The 26949-nt window shown below is 34.9% G+C and overlaps 1 protein-coding gene across 1 annotated transcript in view; it reads left to right on the top strand.

The window, feature by feature from the left end:
- The window catches only part of tmem131l (transmembrane 131 like), a 130429-nt gene that overhangs the window by 85802 nt on the left and 17678 nt on the right, over positions 1-26949 (top strand). Inside the window, exons 10-23 of the mRNA XM_028802678.2 lie at positions 2082-2140; positions 3317-3422; positions 8616-8727; positions 10421-10574; positions 11823-11993; positions 14121-14178; positions 14793-14901; positions 15991-16060; positions 16856-16965; positions 18920-18989; positions 20994-21127; positions 21489-21631; positions 24625-24808; positions 25879-26064. Coding sequence (XP_028658511.1) covers positions 2082-2140; positions 3317-3422; positions 8616-8727; positions 10421-10574; positions 11823-11993; positions 14121-14178; positions 14793-14901; positions 15991-16060; positions 16856-16965; positions 18920-18989; positions 20994-21127; positions 21489-21631; positions 24625-24808; positions 25879-26064 — 1666 coding nt within the window. The remainder of the gene's footprint in view (positions 1-2081; positions 2141-3316; positions 3423-8615; positions 8728-10420; positions 10575-11822; positions 11994-14120; positions 14179-14792; positions 14902-15990; positions 16061-16855; positions 16966-18919; positions 18990-20993; positions 21128-21488; positions 21632-24624; positions 24809-25878; positions 26065-26949) is intronic.

Raw genomic sequence — 26949 nt, 5'->3', positions numbered from 1 at the left:
TCCATGGTTGGAAATTTCCCCTAATATTCAGACCCTTTTAATAGTCAGTATGGCAGACTTTGAGACCTCTAGACAGGGAGATTAACATTTAATCAAAACTAAGATTTTAAAAGCTGATCATAAGCATAACAATATTCTGGAAATGGTTTGGATTAATGATTCACACAAATCAGGAAGCACATTACATTATTAGGCTTACAGAATACATTTTTTATAATTCAAATTCGGTTTATTCTTGTAAAGCACATGTGTGCTTAAACATTCACCACACTATAGACTTTTACAGATGCACTATTGCTAAATAGAAGACCAGCAGAAAACCACCATGCAAGTATATTCAGTTAAATATACATGCTGTACATGCATAAAAAATTAGATTTTTAATTTTGTAATTGCAATAATAGGTTTTTTTTAGTCCCAAACTGCCCTTGGCTGTCCTTACTTTGCAGTGAGTGACAGTGCATGTATTATATGACATTTGTGGTACACTGTGATTGTTATTTAACAGTGACTTTACCTTGGAAATGACGCGTTCATCGTAAGATATATCAAGTACCCCGCTATGATGCCAAGAAGACAAAGTAAGAAAAAACTTAACTGACCAATAAGAAAAAAATCCTGTGATTGTTAAAAGGCAATGCCAAAAACCAATGTGAACAGGCACAAAAGCCACTTTTTAACAAGAATATATTATGTTAAACTAATAAACAGTAATTTTAAGCAACTCAAGGTATTATTCGGGACAATGCCAAAATAGGTCCATTCTCACTGATGGATCAAGAAAGCATCAGTGAACTATATTAAAAATTTTCTTGTTACTTAAGTGCCAAGAAAAATGCTAGAAGTCAGTTAACTGATAACTCAAGAAATCCCTTCGCTTAAAAAAAATATGTCCATGCATTGTACTTAAATGTGTAGAACTCCTATTTCTGAAATTCCTAGGTAATATTTATATCTATTTATGTGAAAACTGAGTTTCCTGCTGCATTATATGTCATGTACAGAGCACCAACAGACTGAAAATTGTAAAATTCTAATATGATTAAGTGACTTGAGTTAGTAATTGAATTAATTTTTTTTTGGTAATACAGAAATTGTAATGTGAATTGCAAGAAAGAAGTCAAGACAATATATGGCTAAGATAGTTCCAGTACTGAAGATGTATGGACTGAAAATAGCGAACCATTTCTGTGTTAAAATATTTGCCAAATGCATTTGCAACTGATTTACGTTGCTTTTGCATTGGATTTGTAGATGACAAAGCATAACTGCTTTTATTTATTTTATACAGGTGTGCTGTACTTAGTTGAAAATGTACTGTTCATTCATTTGAAATCTAGAAGTATTTAAAGGTTGTTTAAACTGTAGTTTATAAACACTCCAGTTATTTTTATAGAAAAATACATTTCTATATGTTTGAGAGGAATGCTGGTAATTATTAAAAACCTTCACAACATTTTGAACACTGCAATTCCAGCAAATGTACCTGTAACCAGTCACTTTTGAACTCCAGTGATATGAAAAATATTTGGGCAGCACACTCAGTTTTTTATTATAGTGCAGTTTAGTAAGTGGAGATAATGTTTTCTGTCAGCAAATCATCAATTTAAAAGTATTGAGTATTATTCTTTCACATGTATGTTTTCGCATTTTCATCTAGGCAAACATAAAAACTGTAGAAGATAATGCATTTAAAGATTACAATAGAGATTGTTTTTAAATGGAGAGATATTCACATTCACATTTGTTTTCATAAATAACCATTCATGCTACAAAACAGCATATTGTTAAAAATAATAAAGTAGGAAGTTAAACCTTTTCAGAAAACTGTAATGCAGTGTGGCAAAAGTAGATTCTGTTTATCTGCTTCTAACCTTGAATTCTTGTGTTATATAATTTACAGCAGCAGTTTCTTTTAGTACATTTAAAACTACAATAAATGCTTTGAAACAAACATCCTTAAAACTGAGTTTATTTCAATCTTAATGTAAATGATGTCCATTAATCCATAATATTTTCAGTGAAATTGTTGTGTTTTCTTTGTTTAGTATTTTATGTAATACATTTTTTTCCTTCAACAGAAGAGCCAAAGATCACTATTTATTTATTAAATTCAGGAGCCAGGCTGTTACAGGCAAAGGTAAGGGTGACTTTTTTTTTTTTTTTAATACAGTAATCCCTCACCTATCGCGGGGGTTACATTCCAGAGCCCCCCGCGATAGGTGAAAATCCGCGAAGTAGCGACCTATATTTATTTTATTATTTATACATATTTTAAGGCTTTATAAACCCTTCCCACACTCTTATAAACCTTTCTCACTCTCTTGTTAACCTTTCCCACGCTCTTATAAACACTTCCTATGCTCTTAAACACTTTCTACATTCTTAAACACCTCAGACCAACACTGCACGCAGCGATCAGACGTCAATGTGTCTGCACTCGCTTTGTCAAGGGGGGCAGCTGAACTCACGCTGAGCAGAAATGGACTTTGTGCTGCTTCTGCCAAAATGCCTGCTTGTCGCTCTGCGTGTTCGGAAGGAGGAGTGTGTGTGTGTGTGTGTGTGTGTGTGTGTGTGTGTGTGTGTGTGTGTGTGTGTGTGTGTGTGTGTGTGTGTGTGTGTGTGTGTGTGTGTGTGTGTGTGTGTGTGTGTGGGTGTGGGTGTGGGTGTGGGTGTGTGAGAGCTGAACGCACCTTCGCTCAAACCCCCCCTCCCCGCAGTACGCTCCTGCCACTTCGCATTGTCAAGGGGGTGGGGAGCTGAATGAAGCTAAGGAGAAGTGGACTTTGTGCTGGCTTTGTGCTGCTTGTCGCTCTGCGTGTCAATAATTTTAAGCCTGTACATCACCAATTTTCCTGTCTCACTGTCTTGTCTTGCGTGAAGTTAAAATGTTTTGTAATAGTGAGATGTTACTCATATCCTTAGCCCGACATCCACATATCATATGTGTTAACAAAGTGTGTTTTATAAGTTTACATGTGTTTAAAGCATGTGGGATGGGTATTTTAAGGCTTAAACTATAAAAATGTTTATTTATATGGTCTTTCTATATCGCGGATTTTCTCCTGTTGCTGATGGGTCTGGAACATAACTTCCGTGATAGGCGGGCAATCACTTGTATTTAAAAACCCGCGAAGTCGTGAATCCGCGAAAAGTGAACTGCGAAGTAGCGAGGGATTACTGTAATACCTCTTTGTGTGAAACAATGCTGCCCTCTGTAAAATTGTTAAAATTGATTTTTTTCCCCTTGTTGTTAGAAACCATTACTAATTCTTCACTACAACTACTTGTTTGCCTCCTTTTTTATTTCTTTAAGGAAATAAAGCTTGTTTCCCAATCAAAAGGCCTGTTTGAAATTGAGCAATCTCTACTCCGTCCTTCTGCATCGAAGTTTACACAGATTGCCTCATTGGTGTGCAGAGGTAAGCATCTTGGTACTTAGAATGTGCCCGGCTGTTGTCTGTGATAAACTTGGTGATAATGATATTTTATTTTATGCAGGTTTTTAAATTCTGTTTTGTCAGTTATTATGCTTTAGTGATACTAGAAAGGGAATAATTAAAATTATTTTTTTCAGTATTAGTTAAGTGTTGTAAATATTTCAGTAAACTGGTTAAAAAAAATTAGTAAATCTGTTCCCACGTTCTGATTTTTTTTTCTTTTCATTTTACTACATATTAGTCTCACAAAGTTAATGTAGGTTGAAGGTAGAGAAAGTAACATTCAACAATACAACACTACTCCAGGCATCAATCGTTGTGTTACCAAAGAAATACTTTTTAAATACCTGCTTGAGATTGCTTACTAGAGTCTGTCTTTTGAATAATAATGTTGAAGTCCCTGGATGAAGGTCTTCACTTAAAGAGCAGAGGCTATGACCATTCCCATATTATCTAAAGGTCAAGCTGGGTTTATCAAAAGCAAACATCTAATATGGAATATTAAGACACTTGCTAAATGCAGTATATTCCCCTACAGTATATGACTAACTGGACATAGGAAAAGATTTTTATACAGGAGTTGCCTGTTACCTACATTATGTAAGTTTTGGTTTGATTGCAATACTTCTTTCTGGATTCAGCTGCCTTAATCCTGAAGCTTTAGTGTCTGTAAATAATATACATTTTGACTATTTTAAATTAGACTGCCGAACCACAAAAGAGCATTTCCTTTTTTTGCAATTGCTGTTGAATCCCTGTCTATCTTCTGATGTAGTTCAATGTAAAAGAGATCATAAGCAAACTGCTTAAACAAAAAATAAGACTTTATGCTAATTATATGGTGCCGCACATCTCATGCCCATTCTCATCATTACAATTCGCTTTAAATCTGTGAGGTGAATTTCTTGAGATCTCTGAGGTTCAAAATCAATTGGATAAATTCCCCATGAATTTTTCATCAAGCAAGACTAAACAAAACCATTTTAGATGATTGACGCAGAATATCTATGGCTGATGATTACAAGAAAACTTAAAAGATCTCATGAAACCTAATATTTGCAATATATTTCTAAATATTGAAAAGTGTTAGATTTTCAGTAAATTTACCTTTATTTGCTTAGCAGACGCTTTTATCCAAAGTGACTTACAAAAGAGTTAACTACTGAGTAACATTAGGCTAGGGTCTGCTTGTTCAGCAAGTGTAATAGGACGAGTAACAAAAGTTGATTGCCACAAGTGAAAAGATTTAAGAACTCGTGTACATTTACAATCATAGATTACAATCACTAAAACAATTAAACTTAAATTAACCAAGAGTATAAAATATTACAGAGCAAAGCACAGAACAGGTGGCTCTTCATTCGCTTCTTAAATACATTGAGGGAGTCGGCAGTATGAATAGAGGTGGGCAGCCCATTCCACCAACTAGGAACTATATAGGAAAAGAGTCTGGATTGAAACTTGATGCCACATAGAGGTGGGATCACCAGACACTGTTTCCTGGAAGACCTGAGTGGGCAAGGAGGAGTATAGCACTTTACCCGTGTGACCATATACTTGGGTTAATACCGATTGGCTACTCTGTAGGCAACCATCAGGGATTTGAACTTAATGTGTGCTGCTACATGTAGCCTGAAGAGAGGAGTGACAGGTGCCCATCTCGGCTGGTTAAATGCAAGACGAGCTGCTGCATTCTGGATCATCTGTGGTGGCTTGATAGCACATGTGGGCACTTCTGTCAGAAGTGAGTTGCAGTAGTCCAGATGCGACAAGACCAAAGCCAGGCCCAGAAGTTGTGCTGCATACTGTGTTAGATGGGTTGCAGATGTTGTACGGCGTGAACCTGCATGAATGAGAAACTGTAGAAATGAGGCCAGAAAAAGATATCTGCTCCTCAGTTACCTCACCAAGGTTGTGTACTGATTTGTTAAGTGTTAGCAACAGTGAGCCAAGCTGTACAGAGATGGAGGGATAAGCAGACTAGCTGTGCGGGGTCACAAGAAGCTCGATTTTTGCCAGGTTGAGCTGTAGATGGTGGTCCTTCATTCAGGCTGAGATATAAGTAAGACATTCAAAGACTCCCACCTGATACCGTATTGTCCTCCGAAGGGAGTGACAGGTACAGCTCTGTATCATCAGCATAGCACTGATAAGAGAACCCATGCGACTGGATGATGGAGCCCAGGGTGGTGGTGTACAGAGAGAAGAGTAGAAGACCAAGCACCGATCCGTTGGGTACACCAGTGCATGTCTGGTGTGACTCTGACAACTCCTCTCGCGAGGACACTCCTTAGGATCTGCCTGAGATGTGGGACTGAAACCATCTGAGAGCAGTCCCAGCAAGTTTCATTCCATCATGTTACTGCAGTCAAGATATTAATATTGTCAACATGAAATTTCTTCTTCTTTTTTGATTTTTTTTTTCTCTAAAGTTAGGCCTATTTCTAACTGTATTTGTTTTAAATTGATTTGTAATTGTATTTATTTGGAATTATCTGTAATATATATTTTGAATAGACCTATGAAAGAAAGTCGTATGGCTTCACCTAATGTTCTGGGCTATAAATATACATATATTAAGGCCTTTAAAGGGGGTAGATCAGTTAAACCAAACTGACTTGGTTAACTATGGAAAAGAAATCCTGCTGAAAATCCTCTATAATTATGATAATTTATTCCAGCCTTCTTTGATCTATACCATATTTAATTTGATCAGTGATACAAGTAGTTTTTATAGTATTCCAATTATGTTTTAAGGAAAATACCTGTAATTGAATTTTAGGGATGTTCAATTAGCATTATAGATAAGGACTAGAATGTAAATGTCTATAAAATGCATATTTTTAGTATGCACAAAGCTTGCTATATTTCAGCTACAAATTATATATCTTACAGATAAAACTGCCTAAAACGTATCTAGGATGATAGATAGATAGATAGATAGATAGATAGATACTTTATGAACTGCATTTGTATAGCGCTTTCCAAAACACTTAAAGTGCTTTACATAGAAATGGGGAGCCACTTCAGCCGTTACCAATGCGCAGCATCTACATGGATGATGTGACGTCAACCACTATGCACCAGTATGCTCAACACAAATTAGCTCTTAGATGGTGAAGGGGTGAGAAAGATAGTTAGTCAGTTAGAGACAGGGTGATAAGACTGCCAGAATGATCAGGCTATGATGGGCAATTTAGCCAGGATATAAGGAAACGCCCTACTCTTTACAAAAGATGCTCAGGGATCTTTTATGACCACAGAGAGGCAGGACCTTGGTTTTACATCTCATCTGAAGGATGGCGCCATTATTGCTGCACTGGGGCACTGGGATTCGTACACAGACCACATTTTCCTAAATGGTCAGGCCAGACATGCATGATGTCAACAACTGTCTGCCTTCATTACTAGGTCATATTTTGGGAGTGATTTACCATTTTGGTTCAAAATCTCTGTATTATGGATGGCACAGTAGTAGCTACTGTTCATGTCCTAGGTGTTTCCTATGTTGAGTGTGTTGTGTATGTTCTCCACCTGTTCACATATGTTTCCTCTAGGTGCTCCGATTTCCACCCAGTGTTGAAGACCAAAAGACATGCAGGTTATGTTGGATTGGTGGTGCTTAATTGCCCCATGATGAGTGCGTATGTTAGTGTTGGATCGGTGCTAAAATTTTGATTTCAATATCAATACTTACTTTCAGACCTCAGTACCAGTAACAAAACTGTTCTGAAGCAAATAACGGATAACTCCAAAACCCCACATCTTACTTCAGCCCTTCTGGTGTGTGCACCATACTACACAACACTTCCCTATTGAATCAGAACAATTTTGGTCTACTGCGAAGTCCAGATCGCATAGAAACAATAAAAGTATGTTTTTTGGGGTAGGTCCCCCATGAAGTTCCAACCACTTCAAAACAAATACCCCTGAAAAGTCATGATTGCATCAAAGCAATAAGGGTGGAGGTGATTGAGCCTGAAGTCAAAATCACATTGAAATGTTTTGTTTAGTGAAGTCTTAAGACTTTTTTCAACAACTGCAATAGTGAGTGCTGAGGGAAAGGAAAAGGCAGAGGATTGAGAAGAAAGCTGGAGTTTTCCTTCAGTATGAAAATTCTGAAATGTTGGTACCATACTGTTTTAAAATTCAGGTTTTTTGTTACTTTGTTAGTCCAGTACTGGCATACTACACAACCCTAATATGTGTGTTCATTCTGTAATGTCCAGAGATTGCTCCTGTCTTGCTCCCAATGCTTGGTGGTATAAGTGCCGGCTTCCCCATGATCCTAGCTTTGGATAAGAGGGTTTCTAAGATGGATGAATAGATCATTGTATTTCTCTTAGGTGGACTCAAATCTCCAATCACGCTCAATCATTTAGCAGTGATATTCAGAGTAACACCAAATGAACAACATTATGAAATCTAGAATCTGTTGCTGTATCCTATATTCCATTACTTGCAATCAGAAATATCTTGTTCAACTGGAAAAATCCAAACCCACCTACCAACTCAATGGGAAAGTGGCCTCCTAAGTACTGTAATCTTAAATTAAAAATGTAATTCTCCCTGCAAGGAATTTCTTGAGTTTGTCATTGATTCAATAATGTATTCTGAAATAATTCTGTTGTGTAATTTCAAATCCTGTTTTTACTCTTTTAAATATATGTAAGGAGCCACATATCTTATAACTTTTTTTTTTGTATGATTATATATTTTGTCCTGATACTCTGTATTGTTTTGTGTTTTGTTCTCCTAATAACTTAAAAAAGAAAGTATTAATATTAAAAATATATATATTGCACCATAGTATATTAAAAATATATACAGTATTGTACTGCACCGACTTCTCTAAATTTCAGAATGGTGGGGTTTGAACCCTTGCCTGGTGTTTTTGTATTTTTTCTCCTGACATCCCACATGCCAAATGCCTAAGTGATGTTTTGTTGTTAAATTGAAATTGGCCTGTTAATATGAATATGGAATGGGTACCCTTTGATGGAATTCTATCATGTCATGTGTCCATTTACTTAAAAGATATGCTACAACATCCCATAATCTTATGCTAAAACACCCATTTTCAGAAAGCAACTACTAAAACAAGTATATTGCAGAAGCCATAGTTGGCACAGTGTTATTTTCTGCAGTTTTTACAATCTTCTTTTACTTTTTCAGCTACTCAAACACCATCTGGCCATGAAAAAAAGGGATCAGGTCAGATGACAATGCGTGTATTGAAAGGTAGCTCTACGCTTAAATCATATCCTTCACTTCAAATTTCATATAGGTAAGTATGTACTTTGTTAAACAACAAAAGTGTTTTGCCTGCTCCTTGAAGCTTTGTCTTCATCTGCAGAAAGTTACTGAATTATTTTTTTAAGCATACATTTTAATAAGATTTTTTTTAATTATAGGAAAAGCAAAATGAGCATATTCTCTTTTTAGCTTAAAGACCATTCACATGTTGAATATGTTCGTGTTTTTTTTTTTTTTAGTTTCAATTAATACAGGTGAAACCAAAAATTGCCAAATTGGTTTATGGTGTTTTTATAAAGAAAACTATGCAAAGGCAGTGAGTAAAGGAGACAGAGTATAAGGATTCCTTCTCTTTGTGACTATGATGAGAAAGTCAAGCAGAGTGGATGAATAGATTAACAGTAAGAAAATAAATGTGTACAGGAGATGAAATGAAAAGGTAAAGGTGCAAGAATGCTGGTGGGAATAGTGAAAGATATGAGTTTTCTGGAAAGGGAACATTGATGGCAATACTGGGTCCAGTGTGTACTTCTGTCAGAAAAACGTGTGAGGAAGTGGTGGAGAGGAGGGGAGAGTATACAATAGTTAAGATGATTGTTTATAACCAACAGATGATTATACCATTGAAATATATACCACATGTTGGCAGAAAAAAATGGAGAATGTTTTGGGACAGTTTAAGAGGGAGAGAGATGGACACTGATGTGACAGTGTTATTTTTTCATTGTACCCATGCTTCACTTAGTAGGTGCACCTCTTACCAGAGGAAGCTTAATAGAAGGCATAACCAAATATATGCTAAGATAAAGAAAATGTCAGCTTTTTTCTTGTAAGTGTCTTTACCTCTTGTGCATGCAATTATCCGTCCGCATACTAAGCATACCACAAGACTGATTACAGATTTAAAGGCGACAATGTTCTGCTAGAATGCAATACCAGAGGAGAGAAGTGCAAGCTGATGTGTAATAATAGAAGCATCATGTATAATGCTGTAATATGTGCTATCAATCAAAATAATAAGGAAAAAAAAGAATAATACATGTTTCTAGACTTATAGAGACAGATGTGTGCCTTTCTGTATCATTTCTAGTCAATTAAATTTACTATAGGTGAGAAATAATCCACCTAAAAATATTTTATAAGCTACTTTCTCCATGTATTTCTAGCGACTGAGAAAATTAAATTAAATTTAATTCCATGCTTTCATGCAGAACGGGTCATCCGTTTAAATGCTTGGCCAATACTGAATGTGTTCAATTTTAGTTCATGAGAGCATTTTCCAGAAGGGACTTATTTCATAATATTTTAGTAAAAATGCATGTGTTTTTAATTGTCTTGAGCATATGACTGGATGACCTGACAAATGAATTATGCGACAAGAATAATGTGACATTTTTTCATGGATGTTGTGATATTGTTTGCTGTTGTCCAATGTTGGTCACCACTGACTTGTGTTCTATCAGAACCTTGATCTCCATTTTGCATGAAAACATGAAATTAAAAATATTTCTTAGCCATCACAACAAACTACATGAGGCAGGTAACATACTAAAATGCACAGTTTTTATGTGGTAAAAGCATATACAGTATGTGGTAAAAGCATATATACAGTATGTTCATTTAATAAGGTTGTGTCAATATTAGCATTACTTAGGGTAGATAAGTGACTTGACAAACTGTAAATATTCTTAATTTATTTATCAAATCTGTTGTGTGTTTTGAAGGAGTTTTGAACATGAAGCAGCACCCACGTTATTTGACTTGAAGAATAAAGATGCAGAAGAAGATCTCATAGACATTTGGTTAACAAATGGTTTTGATTTTAGTTTTACCTTAGATAAGGTACAGTTTCCCAAAGAAGCTGATAAATTCCTTAAGGTAATAATGTATTTAAAACTTTTTTAATTAAATTATGGACAAAAAGCATGTCCCATTTTATAAAATAATTTCAGTACATGTTATAGTGAATTTAAGGTTCATATTCATTAAAAGTGCAAGGCTGCAAAGAAATTGTAATTATTAATGTAGTAGTTATTAGTAGTGTAGTTTTTAACTTTTTAACTGTAGCTTATACATTTTAAAATAATGAACCTTGGCTGTCACTTGAACTAATAATAGACTCCAATTTTTTTAAATAAATTTTATATTGATTTAAGTATATCCTGTAAAAATCTATACTGACACAGCTTGGGTCTCAATATTGAAAAAAATGTTCAGTATTCATTAAATACAGAAAATATCTTAAGACTTTGTTCTAAATTTTTCCTTCTTTTTCTTGTGGAGGAACATCTTTACAGCTCAGGATAGATTTAAATGTCAATAAAATAAATGTGGTCAATATATTTGCAACAAGTCTCAAAGAACTCTCAGGTAAAGGTGCTGGTTTAATTTCCTCGCCTATATGCTGCATTAATTTTCAATTTGAACGCCTACAAACATATGATGGTTGAAGATTTCCATCCATCCAGCCATTATCTAACCCGCTATATCCTAACTACAGGGTCACGGGGGTCTGCTGGAGCCAATCCCAGCCAACACAGGGTGCAAGGCAGGAGACAAACCCCGGGCAGGGCACCAGCCCACTGCAGGGCACCCACACACACACCCACACACCAAGCACACACTAGGGACAATTTAGAATCGCCAATGCACCTAACCTGCATGTCTTTGGACTGTGGGAGGGAACCGGAGTACCCGGAGGAAACCCATGCAGACACAGGGAGAACATGCAGACTCCACGCAGGGAAGACCTGGGAAGTGAACCCGGGTCTCCTAACTGCGAGGCAGCAGCGCTACCCACTGCGCCACCGAGCCGCCCATGGTTGAAGATTTAAGATAGTTTAATTTCAATTTAATGCCACATATTAAAATTACAAACTAGAGGGGTTTCAGAGCTGGTTTTCCCCAGGAAACACACACACTCTCTCTCAGTACCATTTAAAAGGCAGTTTTCTGGATTTGCCCGTTTTGGCCTGTTGCCAAATTAATATGTTGTAAATTAACATAAAATTTTCATATATTTTATTTTGACCTAAAAACTAAATTTATTTTAAAATGTGTGGAAATTATAAAACACTCCCTAAGATATAAAATTGTATAATCTTTTTTTTATTTGTTTACATATAGGTTCTGAATTTTAGCAGCCCAGTGCTTGTTCCACCGGGTTGCTGGAAGATGTTTACTTTGCAATATGTAAACAGAATAGCCTCTGCAAGCGTAGTGGCCAATATAATATTGGTTACTAGCCATGGTTTTTCTTTAGAGATGCCTCTTCAAATTAAGTCCACAATGCTAAAGGTCAGTGCCTATTTTTCTTAATAATTTAGTATACTTGGCTTACTCATACTTGAAGAAATTAGTACAGAAGGAATTTTTAAAAATATATTCTTTGAAGCCTGAATGTTTTATAAATGTTCTTTGAGTGTGTATTTATGAATACATACATACATACATGTATGTACAGTATGTGTGTGTAAATATGTACACAGTATATAGTCTTTTGCCATGTCATTTTCTCTATTCACTATACTGCATCACATCCCTGTTATGAGATATGTGAACTTTAAGTTACATAAGATGACTTGTGGCTTGTGAGCCTTTTTATTGGAATTCTTATAGTATATATGATCAGATAATGGCTCTTCTCAAATAGTAATCAATTTAATGAGTGGTACCTCCCTGTAGGTACAGTATAGGCAATGCATACCCCCAAAACCTTTTATAAATGAATGGTAGGGGTTAGTGTCATTCTTATCTCTTTTTTCGCAAACTAACTTCTGTAAAAAGATTCTCCTTTGAGCCGAGCACATTTGTTAGTTTAATACACTGCCTGGCCAAAAAAAAAAGTCGCCACCAAAAAAAAAGGTCACACACTCTAATATTTCGTTGGACTGCCTTTAGCTTTGATTACGGCACGCATTCGCTGTGGCATTGTTTCGATAAGCTTCTGCAATGTCACAAGATTTAGTTCCATCCTGTATTGCATTAATTTTTCACCAAGATCTTGTATTGATGATGGTAGAGTCTGACCGCTGTGCAAAGCCTTCTCCAGCACATCTCAAAGATTCTCAATGGGGTTAAGGTCTGGACTCTGTGGTGGCTAGTCCATGTGTGAAAATGATGTCTCATGCTCCCTAAACCACTCTTTCACAATTTGAGCCCGATGAATCCTGGCATTGTCATCTTGGAATATGCCCGTGCCATCAGGGAAGAAAAAATCCATTGATGGAATAACCTGGTCATTTAGTATATTCAGGTAGTCAGCTGACCTCATTCTTGGAGCACATACTGTTGCTGAACCTAGACCTGACCAACTGCAGCAACCCCAGATTATAGCACTGCCCCCACAGGCTTGTACAGTGATGGGTGCATCACTTCATCTGCCTCTCTTCTTACCTTGATGTGCCCATCACTCTGGAACAGGGTAAATCTGGACTCATCAGACCACATGACCTTCCTCCATTGCTCCAGAGTCTAATCTTTATGCTCCCTAGCAAATTGAAGCCTTTTTTCCGGTTTGCCTCACTGATTAGTGGTTTTCTTACGGCTACACAGCTGTTTAGTCCCAATCCCTTGAGTTCCCTTCGCATTGTGCGTGTGGAAATGCTCTTACTTTCGCTATTAAACATAGACCCGAGTTCTACTGTTGTTTTTCTTTGATTTGATTTCACCAAACGTTTAAGTGATCGCTGATCACGATCATTCAGGATTTTTTTCCAGCCACATTTCTTCCTCGAAGACGATGGGTCCCCACTATCCTTCCAGTTTTTAATAATGCGTTGGACAGTTCTTAACCCAATTTTAGTAGTTTCTGCAGTCTCCTTAGATGTTATCTCTGCTTGATGCATGCCAATGATTTGATCCTTCTCAAACAGACTAACATCTTTTCCACGACCACAAGATGTGTCTCTTTTGACATGGTTGTTTAAGAAATGAGAAGCAACTCATTGCACCAGTTGGGGTTAAATAACTTGTTGCCAGCTGAAAGATAATCGCCCATGCAGTAATTATCCAATAGGAGGCTCGTACCTGTTTGCTTAGTTAAATCCAAGTGGCGACTTTTTTTTTGGCCAGGCAGTGTATTTTGACATCCTGTTTCTTCCTGTATTTTCTTAAGCTTATGCAGCATCTAATAAAAAATGTCCTAAAAATTCCTACGATTGAAAAAATCTTTATAGATATTTTACATTGTATTTTCAAATACTAAGTTTAATTAAAAAAAAAAACTCTTTGACCATTCAGTAGTTAAGATATTTGCATTGATTAAACTTGCATTAGATTTGTTACAATTCTGCTTTGCAGACCAGACATGTCTTTGAGCGCGCAAAAGTTTTGTAAATTCTGTAAATTAGTTGACATGTTAAAAGTGGAGAGGGTGTGAATTCTATATAATAATCAGAATTTAAGTATTTTTATTTTTTACAGGTTTCAAAAAATAAAACACACTGTGATAATTCATATCGTGTAAGATTATTGGATGCAGGTAAAATTGTTTACTATTTGACAACTTTGACTTTAAAAATTGTTAAATAAAACCATTGAATTCTAATTAAACAAGATGCATGCTCTAGTGGTTAAAATGTTGGGCTAACAACTCTTCATATCTGAGCTTGGTTGCTGTTAATTTGGGTTTATTCCAAAATGAATGCTGAATTACCAAAATTGCCAGCTTTAGATTTGCTCAGTATGAGTGAGTGTGCCCACTGATAGATTGGAGAGCGTTGCATGTTTCTGAAACTATTGGGACAGGCTGTAAATTTAAATAATTGTACTCAGAAAGTGAATGGATGGGTGTGTTTATGAATTCTCCCAATTTTTTTTTTTTTTAAGTAAAATTGATTTTTTTTTTTTAAACATTTCCTGTGTAATCTTTTAAAGTGAGGAATAATTTGTCATGATGAACAAATTGGGATTTCTTAAATCCTTTTGCATTACTGATTTTTTTCATAAATTATATTTATTTTTGATGTATTTCACAGTTCAATCTTATGTTACATTGTATCAGAGGTGTTATTTTAATGGACAGTTTTTTTTAAATAAATAACTTGTTTGGTATACAGCAGTTCTAAAGTGTTTATTGTAATATAATTTTTACAGCTAGTGCTGAATGGCAGGAGAGTCTTCTTTTAGATTCTTCAACTTGGAAGGTAGATAAAAGGCTTGCTACAGAGATGTGGTCAAAAGATAAAGATCAGAAAACACTCAGGTAATTTTAATTTAAAATACTTAAACACTGAGTTTAGCAAGATTAAGTATTATTTGTATTTATGCATTTTATTTAAGATGTTATTAGGGGTTTCATTTATGATGCAATGAATAGACTATAGATTATTGTAGCTTAACTTGTAGTTACATGTGGAGTTAGTTGTTATTAATTGTGTGTATGTAATAAACTGAATAAATGAATAATCATTGGCCAATTATCAGGAGAGTTAAAAAGATCTTTTTAGTAGTTTGGCAGTTATTTTTTGTAATTCTAAAAATAAAAACTAGTTTGTTAATAACTGTTTTTCATTTAACATCTATAACTAAGTGCTGCAGATACAAGCATAACTAGGGTGGGGTCTTTCTTTAGAAAATACTATCAGAATCTGTAGAAAAGCCTAATGATGATTCTTACATTGTAATGCAAAGGTATTTTATATATTACTACAGCTCATGATACTGGCCAGGAATTAGACTGTTCTCATTGGTACTTTAGAATAGATACATTGAAAAAGTGATTGGTTTATTATTCCTTGTTTGTGTCTTTTCCACTTAAAACATCTTACGTTTTTACATTTTGTATACTAATACATTAACACACAAAAAAACATAAGGGAAAGGTAACTGAGCAGTCAATATTGTGAAGTGTTAATTTAGTTCTATTGGTAATGGAATGGACTGACATAACTACATGATGCATGCTAGATTATCTCTGCTTCTAAAAACCTTTAATAAGAAAAATCATTTCCTTAATTACAATCATTTTTTAATAGAAAATGTGTAAGAGCTTGTAATGCAACAATGCTATCTATATGTTACACAAAAAAATGTGGCCTGATGCGATTATCATAATGTGCCAGTTAACATTTTCTGAGAAGAGTTTGTCTGATTTGTCTTGAGCTATGTTTAGTTTTGAATAATGCTGGAAAATCTTTTTAATGTGCTGAGATCATTTAATGTACTGAGATCTTCAAGGCATGTTTCAAGTAAATCATTGGTAAAAAATAAGGTAGAATATTTTAGTCATGTTTGCTGCCAGTAGTAATTGTGGTGTGTTTTTCTGATTTTTACTTTTTTCTTCCTTCTGCAGCTGTCCTAAGTTACTTAAAGATCCTGGGCTCACAGTGGACTTCAAAGCTACTTCTGTCAATGAGAGCAAAGTATGAAACTAGTCACTACTGGTATAAAAAAAGCATATTTTTGTACAGTAAACGTTGGGTTTAAAATGAGATGTATTTATAGTGTCACTGATTACTAATTCTGTCACACTTAGTTAAATATAAAGTGGTTTGCTTATCTGTCTTGTTAATATTTGGCGCTGTATTCATGGATATAGTCTTTGAAATACTGTCATGATACCAGTGTTCTTTTCAAACGGTATATTTTAACAAAACACAACACAAGGATTTGCTTCCAAATCTAGTAGTGTACTTTTTTTTTTTTTTTTTTTTTTTTTTTTTTTAAATATTCAGGTATGTTGTTTTAATTTGAAGGCTGCCTTACCTAAGTAGCCTTTATAATCCTTGATACAGAGGAGGATGTTCTGACCAGAACTGTAAAGTGATAAGAGATACCCTGAAAATCAGTTTTACAAGAAAATTAATTTAATGTACTAGACCTGTATTTTTCATAAAAAGAATAAATCTGCCCACATTCTCCAAAGTAGTAAATTATGATGATAACAATAATAAGAAGATGTTTGACAAATGAGCTGTAACCATATAGTCCATGAACCTTTTTTGGTTAGTTGACAGCTAAGGTATCCCAACATCTCATCTGGTACTTTCTAAAAATTGACAAGATTTGACCAGTGATTCTAAATTGGACCCAGTTAATTAAACTAATTAACTATTGCATGTATCTTTTTTTTTTTTTTTGCAGAGTACTTTACAGTAATTCAGCATAGAGTGACTGAGTTTATGCTTCTTTTTTCTTCTTCTTCTTCTTCTTCTAAGGTTAAATATTTCACACTTAAAAATCCAGTAGATGCCCCTGTTACGGTTCAGTTGCTGCCTGTTTCTTCATATCCCGAACCTCATGAAGCTCTTAATGCATTAATAAAATGGTAGGTATGAATCATTTTGGTGTATTTAGGTCTATGGACAGTATACCAGCTGTGATTTTGCTGTTAAAGAGAACTTTGAAATCAAAACTGGAGAAATTATTTAATCTGGAAGAGAATAAAACAGAAGTAGATTTATCTGGCTTGGATAAAAATAGAAATAAGATTAATTATAGTCTCAAACCCGCAGCCAGTAGTGAAATCCAAAATGCAAAATCAAATAATAATATCAGAGAAATAAGCAAAAACAGAATATTGCCAAATAAGTAACTAAATGAGTTTAATTTGAGACATTAACTAACTACTAAATTACTTTTCACCCTTACCGTAAGAACAGTAAGGTTAGCAAGCAAAAATGGCCACATTTTGTTTGCACTTAATTCGCACTGCAAAATGAAAACAACTGCTTTATTCACTTGATATGTCATTTAATAGATCATTAAAAAATAATTAAAATTTTGTGGGAAAATTCTGCTGCTGTCTGTCAAGTCTGAAAAAGTCAGCAGATGAATGTAGAGTATGTGGACTAATATTAAGACCGTTAATGCAGAATATTGTGAATCAACTGATTAAATGGATGAATGCGTCTAATTTAGAACGGCATAGTCATTGTATACTGGCAGACTACAAAGAGATGATATGGTGAGTAGTGGAAGAAAATGACACAGTGTTGGCAAGCGCCATGAGATCAAAGAGAAACATTGTGAGCTTTGAACAAAAATTAAGGTATGTGTTAAACTAGCCATCAATTTACAATACTTAGCATACTGTAACAAGTTAATAGTAATGAAAATGTTTTCCAGGATCAAATGTATATATTGTGTAAGTGTGAAGAAAGAGGACACTGAAAGATTTTCAAAAAGATTCTTTTTAAAAACTCATGAGTGATCTCTAATTTGTGCATTTCTCATGATAGTAGTTGTCTGAACTTTGCAGTCAACTTTGTACATTACAATTTGTATGAAAACTGTCTTGCAAAAATTGAATGACTACTTGTATAAATGATTAAGTCCATTACTCTCACTGACCATTTAAAGAGTAATACATCAGCATTGTCTAAAAGAAAAAAAACGTTGAGTGAATCTGGTTTGATCATGTTTATTGCCACTATATGACACCAAGAATACTACCAGTGTACCGTATTTGTTCATCATAAGAGGGGCTGAATCCTTGGCTTGATGAATCAGAATTGTAACTCCAATAACCTTTATACAGTAGTTATTAGAGAAGCCATTGTAGTAACAATTATTGGAGGAAATCTCTTGCACCCATTGTGTTGGATCTTGCATGCTCACTAAAACACCACCAAAGAAGAACCAGATGATCCTGTAACAAGCATTCACTATTTTTTTTTTTTTGTCAACATTTCCCACTGTCTGTAAAGATGTAGTGCCCACCTTGAATTGCAGAGCAGTGACTTATCAGTATAAAACTCATGATCTCTATTATAATGTCTGCTACTAACTACTGGCCCTTGCTGACTGAGTCTAGTGTCAAGCTCAAATAGCCTTTAGTAGTTGTCATAACAATATCATTTTGCTTCTTCCTCGCAGCTGCTGATGACCCGAATTACACATTTAACCTTTCCAGGGAGCCTTGGCACATAGAACAGCAGGAGTGATGGTAGCAGGTTTTCCCTGCAGTTTGTTAAAGGCAGTTTGAGTGAACAGTGATTGGTCCAGAAGACCTTCTCACAAACTACCTTTCTTGGCAGACGGGGTCTCTGTTACTGATTTCCAGTAGAACAATGGCAGACTGCCCATGGCTAGTATCTGCTGCGAATGACTTTGTTGTTGACACTGTTCCTTGTATTTGAAAGAAGGTGGATGAGCCATTTTTGGGGCATCAGTTTCTACTCCTACAGTGTTTTTAGTGGTTATTTATTTGATTAACTTTGAAAGAGGTATATTATTTTCAAAGCATAATAGTAACTAAACCAGTTTTCTTTCATTTACAGGTTTAACTTACCTTCCCTTGATATTAATTTGTCTACATCAGAGTTTATGCTAATGATGCACACACATGAGGTATGTAGCAGTTAAAATATATTTTGTGTTTATTAGTTTTACCTTTTGGGAAACTGAAAATTTTAGAACAGATATGGCAAGTATTTCAGTGGAACATTTTAATGGATTTCAGGCTAAAACGTCTCAGAAGAATAAATTCTGGAAATAAATTGTCATATTTGCTGAAATCTTTTTTCAGACTCATTTCTTATTCTACTACTCAGTACATAAACAAGCATAAACCTTTGAATCTGTCAGTAAAAATGCAGCACTGCAGTGTGACACCATCACCATTACATGTTCACTATTAATGACACCATTTCATATATGCCTCTTCTTCCCACTGTTGCTCCATGTAATGGGGATATGTATAGAATTTTAATTTTCTGGTCATATAAAAGGTTTTGTTCTTTACATTCAGCTGTATCTTGTGTTGAAGTTTACCTCTGAAGGTTTACATTTGAAAGTGGACTTTGATATTACAGCATATATAGTGTGAGCTGAAGTAGGAGAATAAATTAAGTATTGTTTTGAGTAAACAATTACATTTCTTGAGAGGTAACATTATTCATTGCAATATTCTTCTCTATGTGTCCAGTTTAGTAAACATACTGTAAATATGAATAAATGAATTCCATAACAATGTAAAACACTGCACACCACTTTGTCTGCAAAATATTGTGTGGAAGTATAGTGTATTTTTATAACCAGTGTAATGATTTGTAATTTAACCTATATATCTAAAGCCTTACAGATAGACTTAAGAAAAGTTCTACAAAGGTTAAATTGCCATTTGAGGAGTGTTCTATGGTTACTCTTTTGAAATGTTTCGTAGGGTGAAGTTAGAGGATTTTGCCTAAGTAGTAGTTTGAAGTATTTGAAGCTGAATATAGTTAATCAGGCCAGAACTTGCTATAAAAGATTTTAGCTGCTGTTTAAACTGAGGCAGTGTCAGGGCAATAATCTGGGCTAGACTGTAAATTCTACCTATTATGGTATTAAGCGTTTTCCATCTCTCCTTTTCACTACCAAGGGTAAACTTTTCGTCTTTTTTATTCTTAAAGGAGAGTTTAGATAACTTAATCTTCCTTCTAAATTGCTTCTCCAGTTCTTTAGCTTTGTTTCTATCTCCTTGTTAAAAAAACACAATAAAACAGTGCTTTAAGGTTAAGCAGGTTTTTAGATACTTGGTGACTCAAGGCTTGTTGTGTCCGCAGCTTGAATTGTTTGGATGGAATGACAGTATCCAGAAATAGGTAAAGCAGGAGGATACTGAATCTGTCTGTATGTTCAGGTCATTTCCATAGCATTTAAATTAATTTGCCAGTTACTACTCTGTAGACATCCCCTTACTATTTAATTAAATCAGCTATTCCAGATTTATGCATTTTTTTTATTTGAATATGGTTGTTTTATTCATTTTGTTTTGTTTTTCAGTAATAAATAAATATTTTTTAATAGTCAGGATGGCCAAGAGACTGGCACGCCTTTAAAAGATATATGCACCCTTGTTAGATGTAACATATTGTTGGCAGTAGCAGAGTAACATCACACTTATTAGTTGCCTTATCCAGGAACATAGGCTTAAAATGGAGGTTAATGCTATTGTTTCATTTTATTATAGAGGGGTGATTGAAATTGCTGCTAACAGGGATTTGTGAAGCCTTAGATGAACGATGCTTAGCTGAACAGACTGTTTTCATGTGGTGCTGCTTATCTGACATTTAGTAATGGTATGCAGTATAAAACTAATTATTATTAAGTTGGCAGTGTATTGTACATTTGTGTATCCCAGTCTCTTTCCGTTTAAATCATGGCATTTTTATTAAGTAGTTTAACTGTGTGCAAAGCCGATTTTGACACGGTCTGAGCATGAAGTATTAAACTGTTCTCTTTTCTGACTAGTGTGAGTATTGCTTATACCGCCATTACTGTAGCATTGCAAAAAAGTGGCATAAGTGTGGAGTGTATAAAGCATACTGGAAAATGTATATTAAGTGAGTACCTTTGATTTTTTTTGTACAGGATGACATCAACATTACAAACCACACTAAAAGCACTGTGGTAAATCTTCATCTTGCACCAAAGGAATTGAAGAAAATTGGTGTGGCTTTTACACCAGTAGATAAAAAATGTGTAACATCAGTTATTCTAATAAGGTAGCATGTTGTTTTTTTATTTTATTTTACATTAGATACTTAAGGGTAAATGTTGATACCTTACTTGGTGTGTTTTTTGATTAATTGCCCAAGCTTATTGTAAGATTGTTTGCTTAATGATAAAGGCTATATAGAGAGTTTAAATATGAGGACTATTTCAATAACCATGCATAACAAAATTTAGTGTTTGCAATGTGGTATTCTACATCAGTATGCCATATGAAGCACATTATATTCAAATGATTTATGCCATTGGCCACTACAATGAGTTATATAGTATTTACAGTATATCTTACATCTCAAAGCTGGTGCTTGACATATATTCATATTAAATATGCTTTTTTTTTGTATTTATTTCAAGGAACAACTTGACAGTATTTGATATAGTTTTAGTGAAAGGTTGTGGTGCCAAAGAAATACTGAAGATTGGAGGAAGGTTGCCTGGTACAGGAGCATCTCTTAGATTTAATGTTCCTCAGTCTACTCTAATGCAGTGCAGGAATGGTACGTTATTTGTTTTGTTGTTTTTAATTATAATCTGGATATAATATGTAAAAAGAACACCCACATGTGAAATCAAATATTTATTTTCCAGACTTATATGCTGTATGTAGTCACATTTAATATAAACTTCATTTTGTTTACTATACAAAATGTTATGTGTTGTATGATTTTAATCAAATACGACCAAAGTTACAACATTAGATATACCAACCTTTCCCTCATTAACTACATAAAAAGTGACGGTATTGTTCAGCAGTTTTATTGTTTTTCCCATATTGCTGCATGTTTCTCAGGAATTCATATATTTTATATAGTGTCTTTTTCACAGTTCAGCCCTACATTTCAAGGTTGAAAGAGTGTTTAAAACTTCAGTTATTGAGGCATTTTTGAAACCAGTGTTGTCTTCTAGTCCTTTATGTATGACAGCTAGCCAGCACACAGTAATATCTATATCCTCCAAATGACACACATTTTTTTAGGAGGATGGCCGAATTCCTCCACTGTTGCATCATTGGATGTAAATATAGGCTTCCTTTCATTTGAAGTAACATATATTTACATGTTTTGCACACTTTGCTGTACACATTTTTTCAACTGTCAAAGTAACAGCTTGGATTTCAGCAGTTAATTTAATACATTACATCTCATTAACATATCTCCAGTGTCCTTACTGGGTTCATGAGAAGTTGTGGTTCTTTCATAACCATACTATATCTCCAAGATGATCAGCCAAGACTAATCTGACCACTGTTTGTATACAGGTGGCACTAACTCACCATGGTTTTAGTCTGTTTTGTCTTCTTCAGGTTCTTTGACTATTTTGTGCATCCACAGTGCCCAGTATTCCAAGAGCACTCAAAAGAGATTATAGTTAAGTTGCAAAATGTCTGCTTCTAACCTCTGCCAGCATGGTTTCCAACCTCATAGTTGTAATCGGTAACAACAATTGAAACTATGAGAAACCAATTTGTGAACTGAAATAAAAGCAAAAACTAACATTAGGAAAATAAATACATACGATATGAACCACTAACATAGACCAGAAATTAAATAAAAAACACATTAACAAAATCAATTTTTGTTTTGATTTTATTAAGTGAAAGTGTGGGTAATAAGTTCACCAGTCAATTTATTTAGGTGTCCTAAATGCTATTAGTGCGAGTAGTCATTTTGTAGCCCATGTGTAGGCCAGAAAGGCGTGTTTGCATTCAAATGCAAGTTTTTCCCCTGGTATCTGTCATAGTTTATCCTGATCAGAGCAGATGGTGATGGTCATCTGTAAAGTACTTGCTGAGCCAAACACATCTGAGCAGGCTGTTTGACTAGTAATTTTGATTTCCAGAATTGTCAGTTGTTACCTATTAACAAACTTTAAATTTATGATGTGAAAACTGGTGAACAATTATGTTTTTTCTTGTTTTCATTATTAGTTTTAGTACTACTGACTGTACTCATCCTTATTGTCTATAAAAGTGAAGCAGTTCTATGTCTACAGAATGAGTAAATCTGTCCATTTTTTTCTTTTCCTTTTTTTTGTTTTATAGTTGTGTGAATATGCTGTCAATTGTGAATATATGTAATTTAACTTCAAATAAGCAGTGGCAGCTATCTTAATATATTGCAATATAGAGTGATCAGTTTTTTGACAAGGTGTGTACAAAATTGAAAGTTCAGCCTGATACACATTCCGACAAAATAGATTCCAGTATTTGCAGCAAGTATTTCAAGATTAAGTATACCACAGATTTGAAGACCATCCTTAGCTACTATCACAAAGACATTTTAACTCTTTGAGGGCTGAGTATTTTTCCAAAAAAAAAAAAAACTGCTAACAAAGCAATGGTTTTACACATAAATCAACATAAAATGTCGCTGTGGCTGCTGTCTGCACCTGTTTGTCGTCTCTGGCAGCTGCTCGGGGGCAGCTCGCCGGCCAGAAGGAATGCCTTGGCGGGCCAGCTGCCTGCCTATCTTTGTGTGATGGTGGCAGTCGCAATGCAATGTAATTCGTATCTCTTGTCATCGTAAGTGGCAATATATCCTATGTAGGCACATAAGCTACGTGAACGTGTTCAGCACTACTATCAGCTGAGGCTGGTACCTCAGTTTCTTTTTTGAGTCCAACAAGTCAGAGTATGATTCAGCAGTAACACACAAAATGTCACCCGCGGAGTTAGTGCTTTGGTCGCTCGCCAAATGTCCATGCCATTTTAGAGGTTGTTTGCTCTTCGCTGCTCATTCATGCAAAGGAAATCAAAGTCAAATCAACAAAGCTAACTTTCCTTCTAGCAAAGAGAGTCAAACTAAAATTTATCAGCGAGTTTTGTCGCCGTTTACAGCTGATTACTGTCCTCTACCCCTGAATTTTGACAAAAGTTGACATCCGCCCTGAAAAAGTTAAAGAGAAAGATGCTCATAGAAGGTCAGCCTTGAGTATGTGCTAGTGTTAAACATTTAGAGGCACAACAAATACTAACGTTGCTCTACCCAGTTGTGTGAAATATCTACTTTTAAGAAGTATAGTAAAACATAGCAACTTTGTTCTGGAATTGCTTATGAAATGCATCATAAAATGAAACTGGAACTAAAATTAGGTTATATTAATGTAAAAAAAAATTAAGTTGAAATAAGTGATTACTTGAAACTGAACTTGTTTTGGAAAATGAAATAGAAATAAATACATACCCAAAAATGAAACTAAAATAACCTTATCCAGCCATCATTGAGTACATGATGAATTTCCTTTCAAAGCACTCTTCCAAATAATCATCCTAAAGTACAGTAAGCTACAGCAAGACGACTTGTTGTTGATCTTTTTAAAGGTGGGATGCTGGTGATATGTGAATTATCTTTTCAAGTCCATTAACAACTGGCTTTATATTGCAGATGGTTATAGGTTGTTACTGTTTTGTTTTTTATTTAAAGTTACATAAAGACAAAATTAGATATTGATATTTTCAAAACAATTTAGCCTTATATTCTTCATTTCCCAGGCTTAAAATCAAGCAAACCTTTTGTTGTTCAAAAGACCTTTACATTAGAGAATGCAGGAGAACTTCCATTGACTATAACATCTATGAGTATCAGTGGATACAAGTGTCAAGGATTTGGATTTGAAATTCTGGGCTGCCATACATTACCTTTGGATTACAACTCAACACAAGAAATCAGCATTGTGTATGTAAAAGTTTTTGTTATTAATATTTTCCTTAATCTAGGAAATTTTACTTGTGAAAAAGTAATCTGTGCCAAAAAATAATTGTCCTAAATGTATCAGATTTGCCTTGTGGAGAAAATGTTCTGAATTGCCGCAGCAGTATTGTTAAAGTTTTTCTGGTTTAGAGCAGCAGTAAATAAGATGGCAAGCTAGCCCTGCATGTTTTAGTAGTAATTCTGCTATGAGGCAGCATGTCAGTGAGACCTTGTCACTGCTGTTTTCTAACAAGACAATAATGTGAACACCAACACAATGTCAGCACCTCTCCCTGGCCAGCCATGTTCAAGACCTGCATATAATAGAGCTTGTGGAGGATATTTTGTGATGGCAGCTACAGCTTGCTCCACATCCTATTTGGACCTCACTACAAGAGCAGTTGCATAATGCTAATTTGGATATAGCACATGACACCACTTAGAACTTGTAACTATGCAACCCATAACATGACATAAAGTTACTTTTATTTTAAACTATGACAGGAATTTTACTGTATAATATTACTAATGAGCCCATATGTAGCCCCAGACTGGTTTTTAAAAACCTTTCTTACTCAATCACACTTTATATGTATGCTAGTTTTTATGTTGGTATATCACTGTTTGCAATTATTATTTTGTCAGTAAGTCTAGGAGATGAAATTTGTGGGAGTTTGGGGGTACTCTTGGTCTCTAATAAAAGCAGTGGTTTTTATCCTGAGCAATTTTATAAAAAATATAAAGGAGACTGACCAACCATTTGCTTTATTAAAAAATATCAATTTAAAACTAATGTATGCATGTGGAATAAATTAATGCCTATTAACCGAACTTTAAACCACATGGTAATAGGTTTTCTCTTTGCTGATGGCTCAATGTGTTTTTTTCAAACATGTCACTTAACTTGCCTGAGGTTGATTTTTTGTGTGTGCGTGTATAAGCAATAATATATTCTTATCTTCTAAGTCACTTTGGGCAAAAGAGTCTATCAAATATAGACTACTGATATAATAGTAATAATGAAAATGTGTTTATTTCTTAAATTGTTTTTCCAGTTTTACACCAGATTTCACTACCTCTTGGATAATCCGAGATCTCACCTTGGTGACAGCACGAGGGTCATCTTTTATCTTCACTCTCAATGTTACCCTTCCTCACCACATGTTGCCACTGTGTGCCCAGTTTTTACCTGGTCCTAGCTGGGAAGAGAAATTTTGGATTGTTGTCATCGTTTTTACTTGGTAAGGTATTTTTCTTTCTTTAGCCCATTATGTGGTGGTGTTTTACACCAGGTACTTTATTTTAACATATCCGTACATATATTATTTCTGACAGTAATACACTGCAAGTGAATGACTTTGAATATATTAAGTTATGAAAACATGCATTTCAAATCCAGTAGCTCATACTTATAATTTTGAGCAAAGCATTTTGCCTCTTTTTGCCTGTAGTTTGTACACGTTAAACACTTCGGTATTTTCAATTTTCTTTGGTGCTTGGTGGTTTGCATTATAACTTTGCAGCACCATGAACCAGGGTTTGATTCCCAGCCTAATACTGTCTGTTTTGGTTTGCTCGGGATATTTAACTTCCTCCCACATTCAAGAGTCACATCCATAATGTTAACTGTTAACCGTTAAAGAGAGTATTTGCATGTGTGTGTCTCTGTTATTTTGAATGACATGCCATTCATGGCTATCTCCTAAATTGTTGTCAGTGCTGCTGGGATTGACTGTAGCTCCTCACTAATCCTGTAATCCTGGAAAAATATTCTCTACTTAAATGGATTTGTGCTCTAACATATGCCATGGGTACTCATGGTATAGTCTCCTGTACAACTTTGAATGGGACTAAGGCTACGTCCACACTGCTGCATTTTTATTTTAAAACAAAGGGATTAGTCTCAGGTTTTTGCTTTTTGTCCACACTACCCTGCTGTTTTTAACCCCCGTAAACAGAGATGTTTGAAAACGCTCTTCATAGTTACCGGTATATACTACTGCAAATTGCGGCTTGGTGTTGCAGTGTGGATGAGTGAAAATGTAGCCTTTTGAAAACACAGATTGTAATCACACTCTTGATTTGTTTGTGCCTAATATGTAGATTTTCTCTGATTGGATCATTCT

The sequence above is a fragment of the Erpetoichthys calabaricus genome, chromosome 5 (genome assembly GCF_900747795.2).
Source record: "Erpetoichthys calabaricus chromosome 5, fErpCal1.3, whole genome shotgun sequence".
Lineage (NCBI taxonomy): Eukaryota > Metazoa > Chordata > Cladistia > Polypteriformes > Polypteridae > Erpetoichthys > Erpetoichthys calabaricus.
The sequence above is the reverse complement of the archived record's forward strand: the minus strand, read 5'-3'. Positions and strand labels throughout refer to the sequence as shown.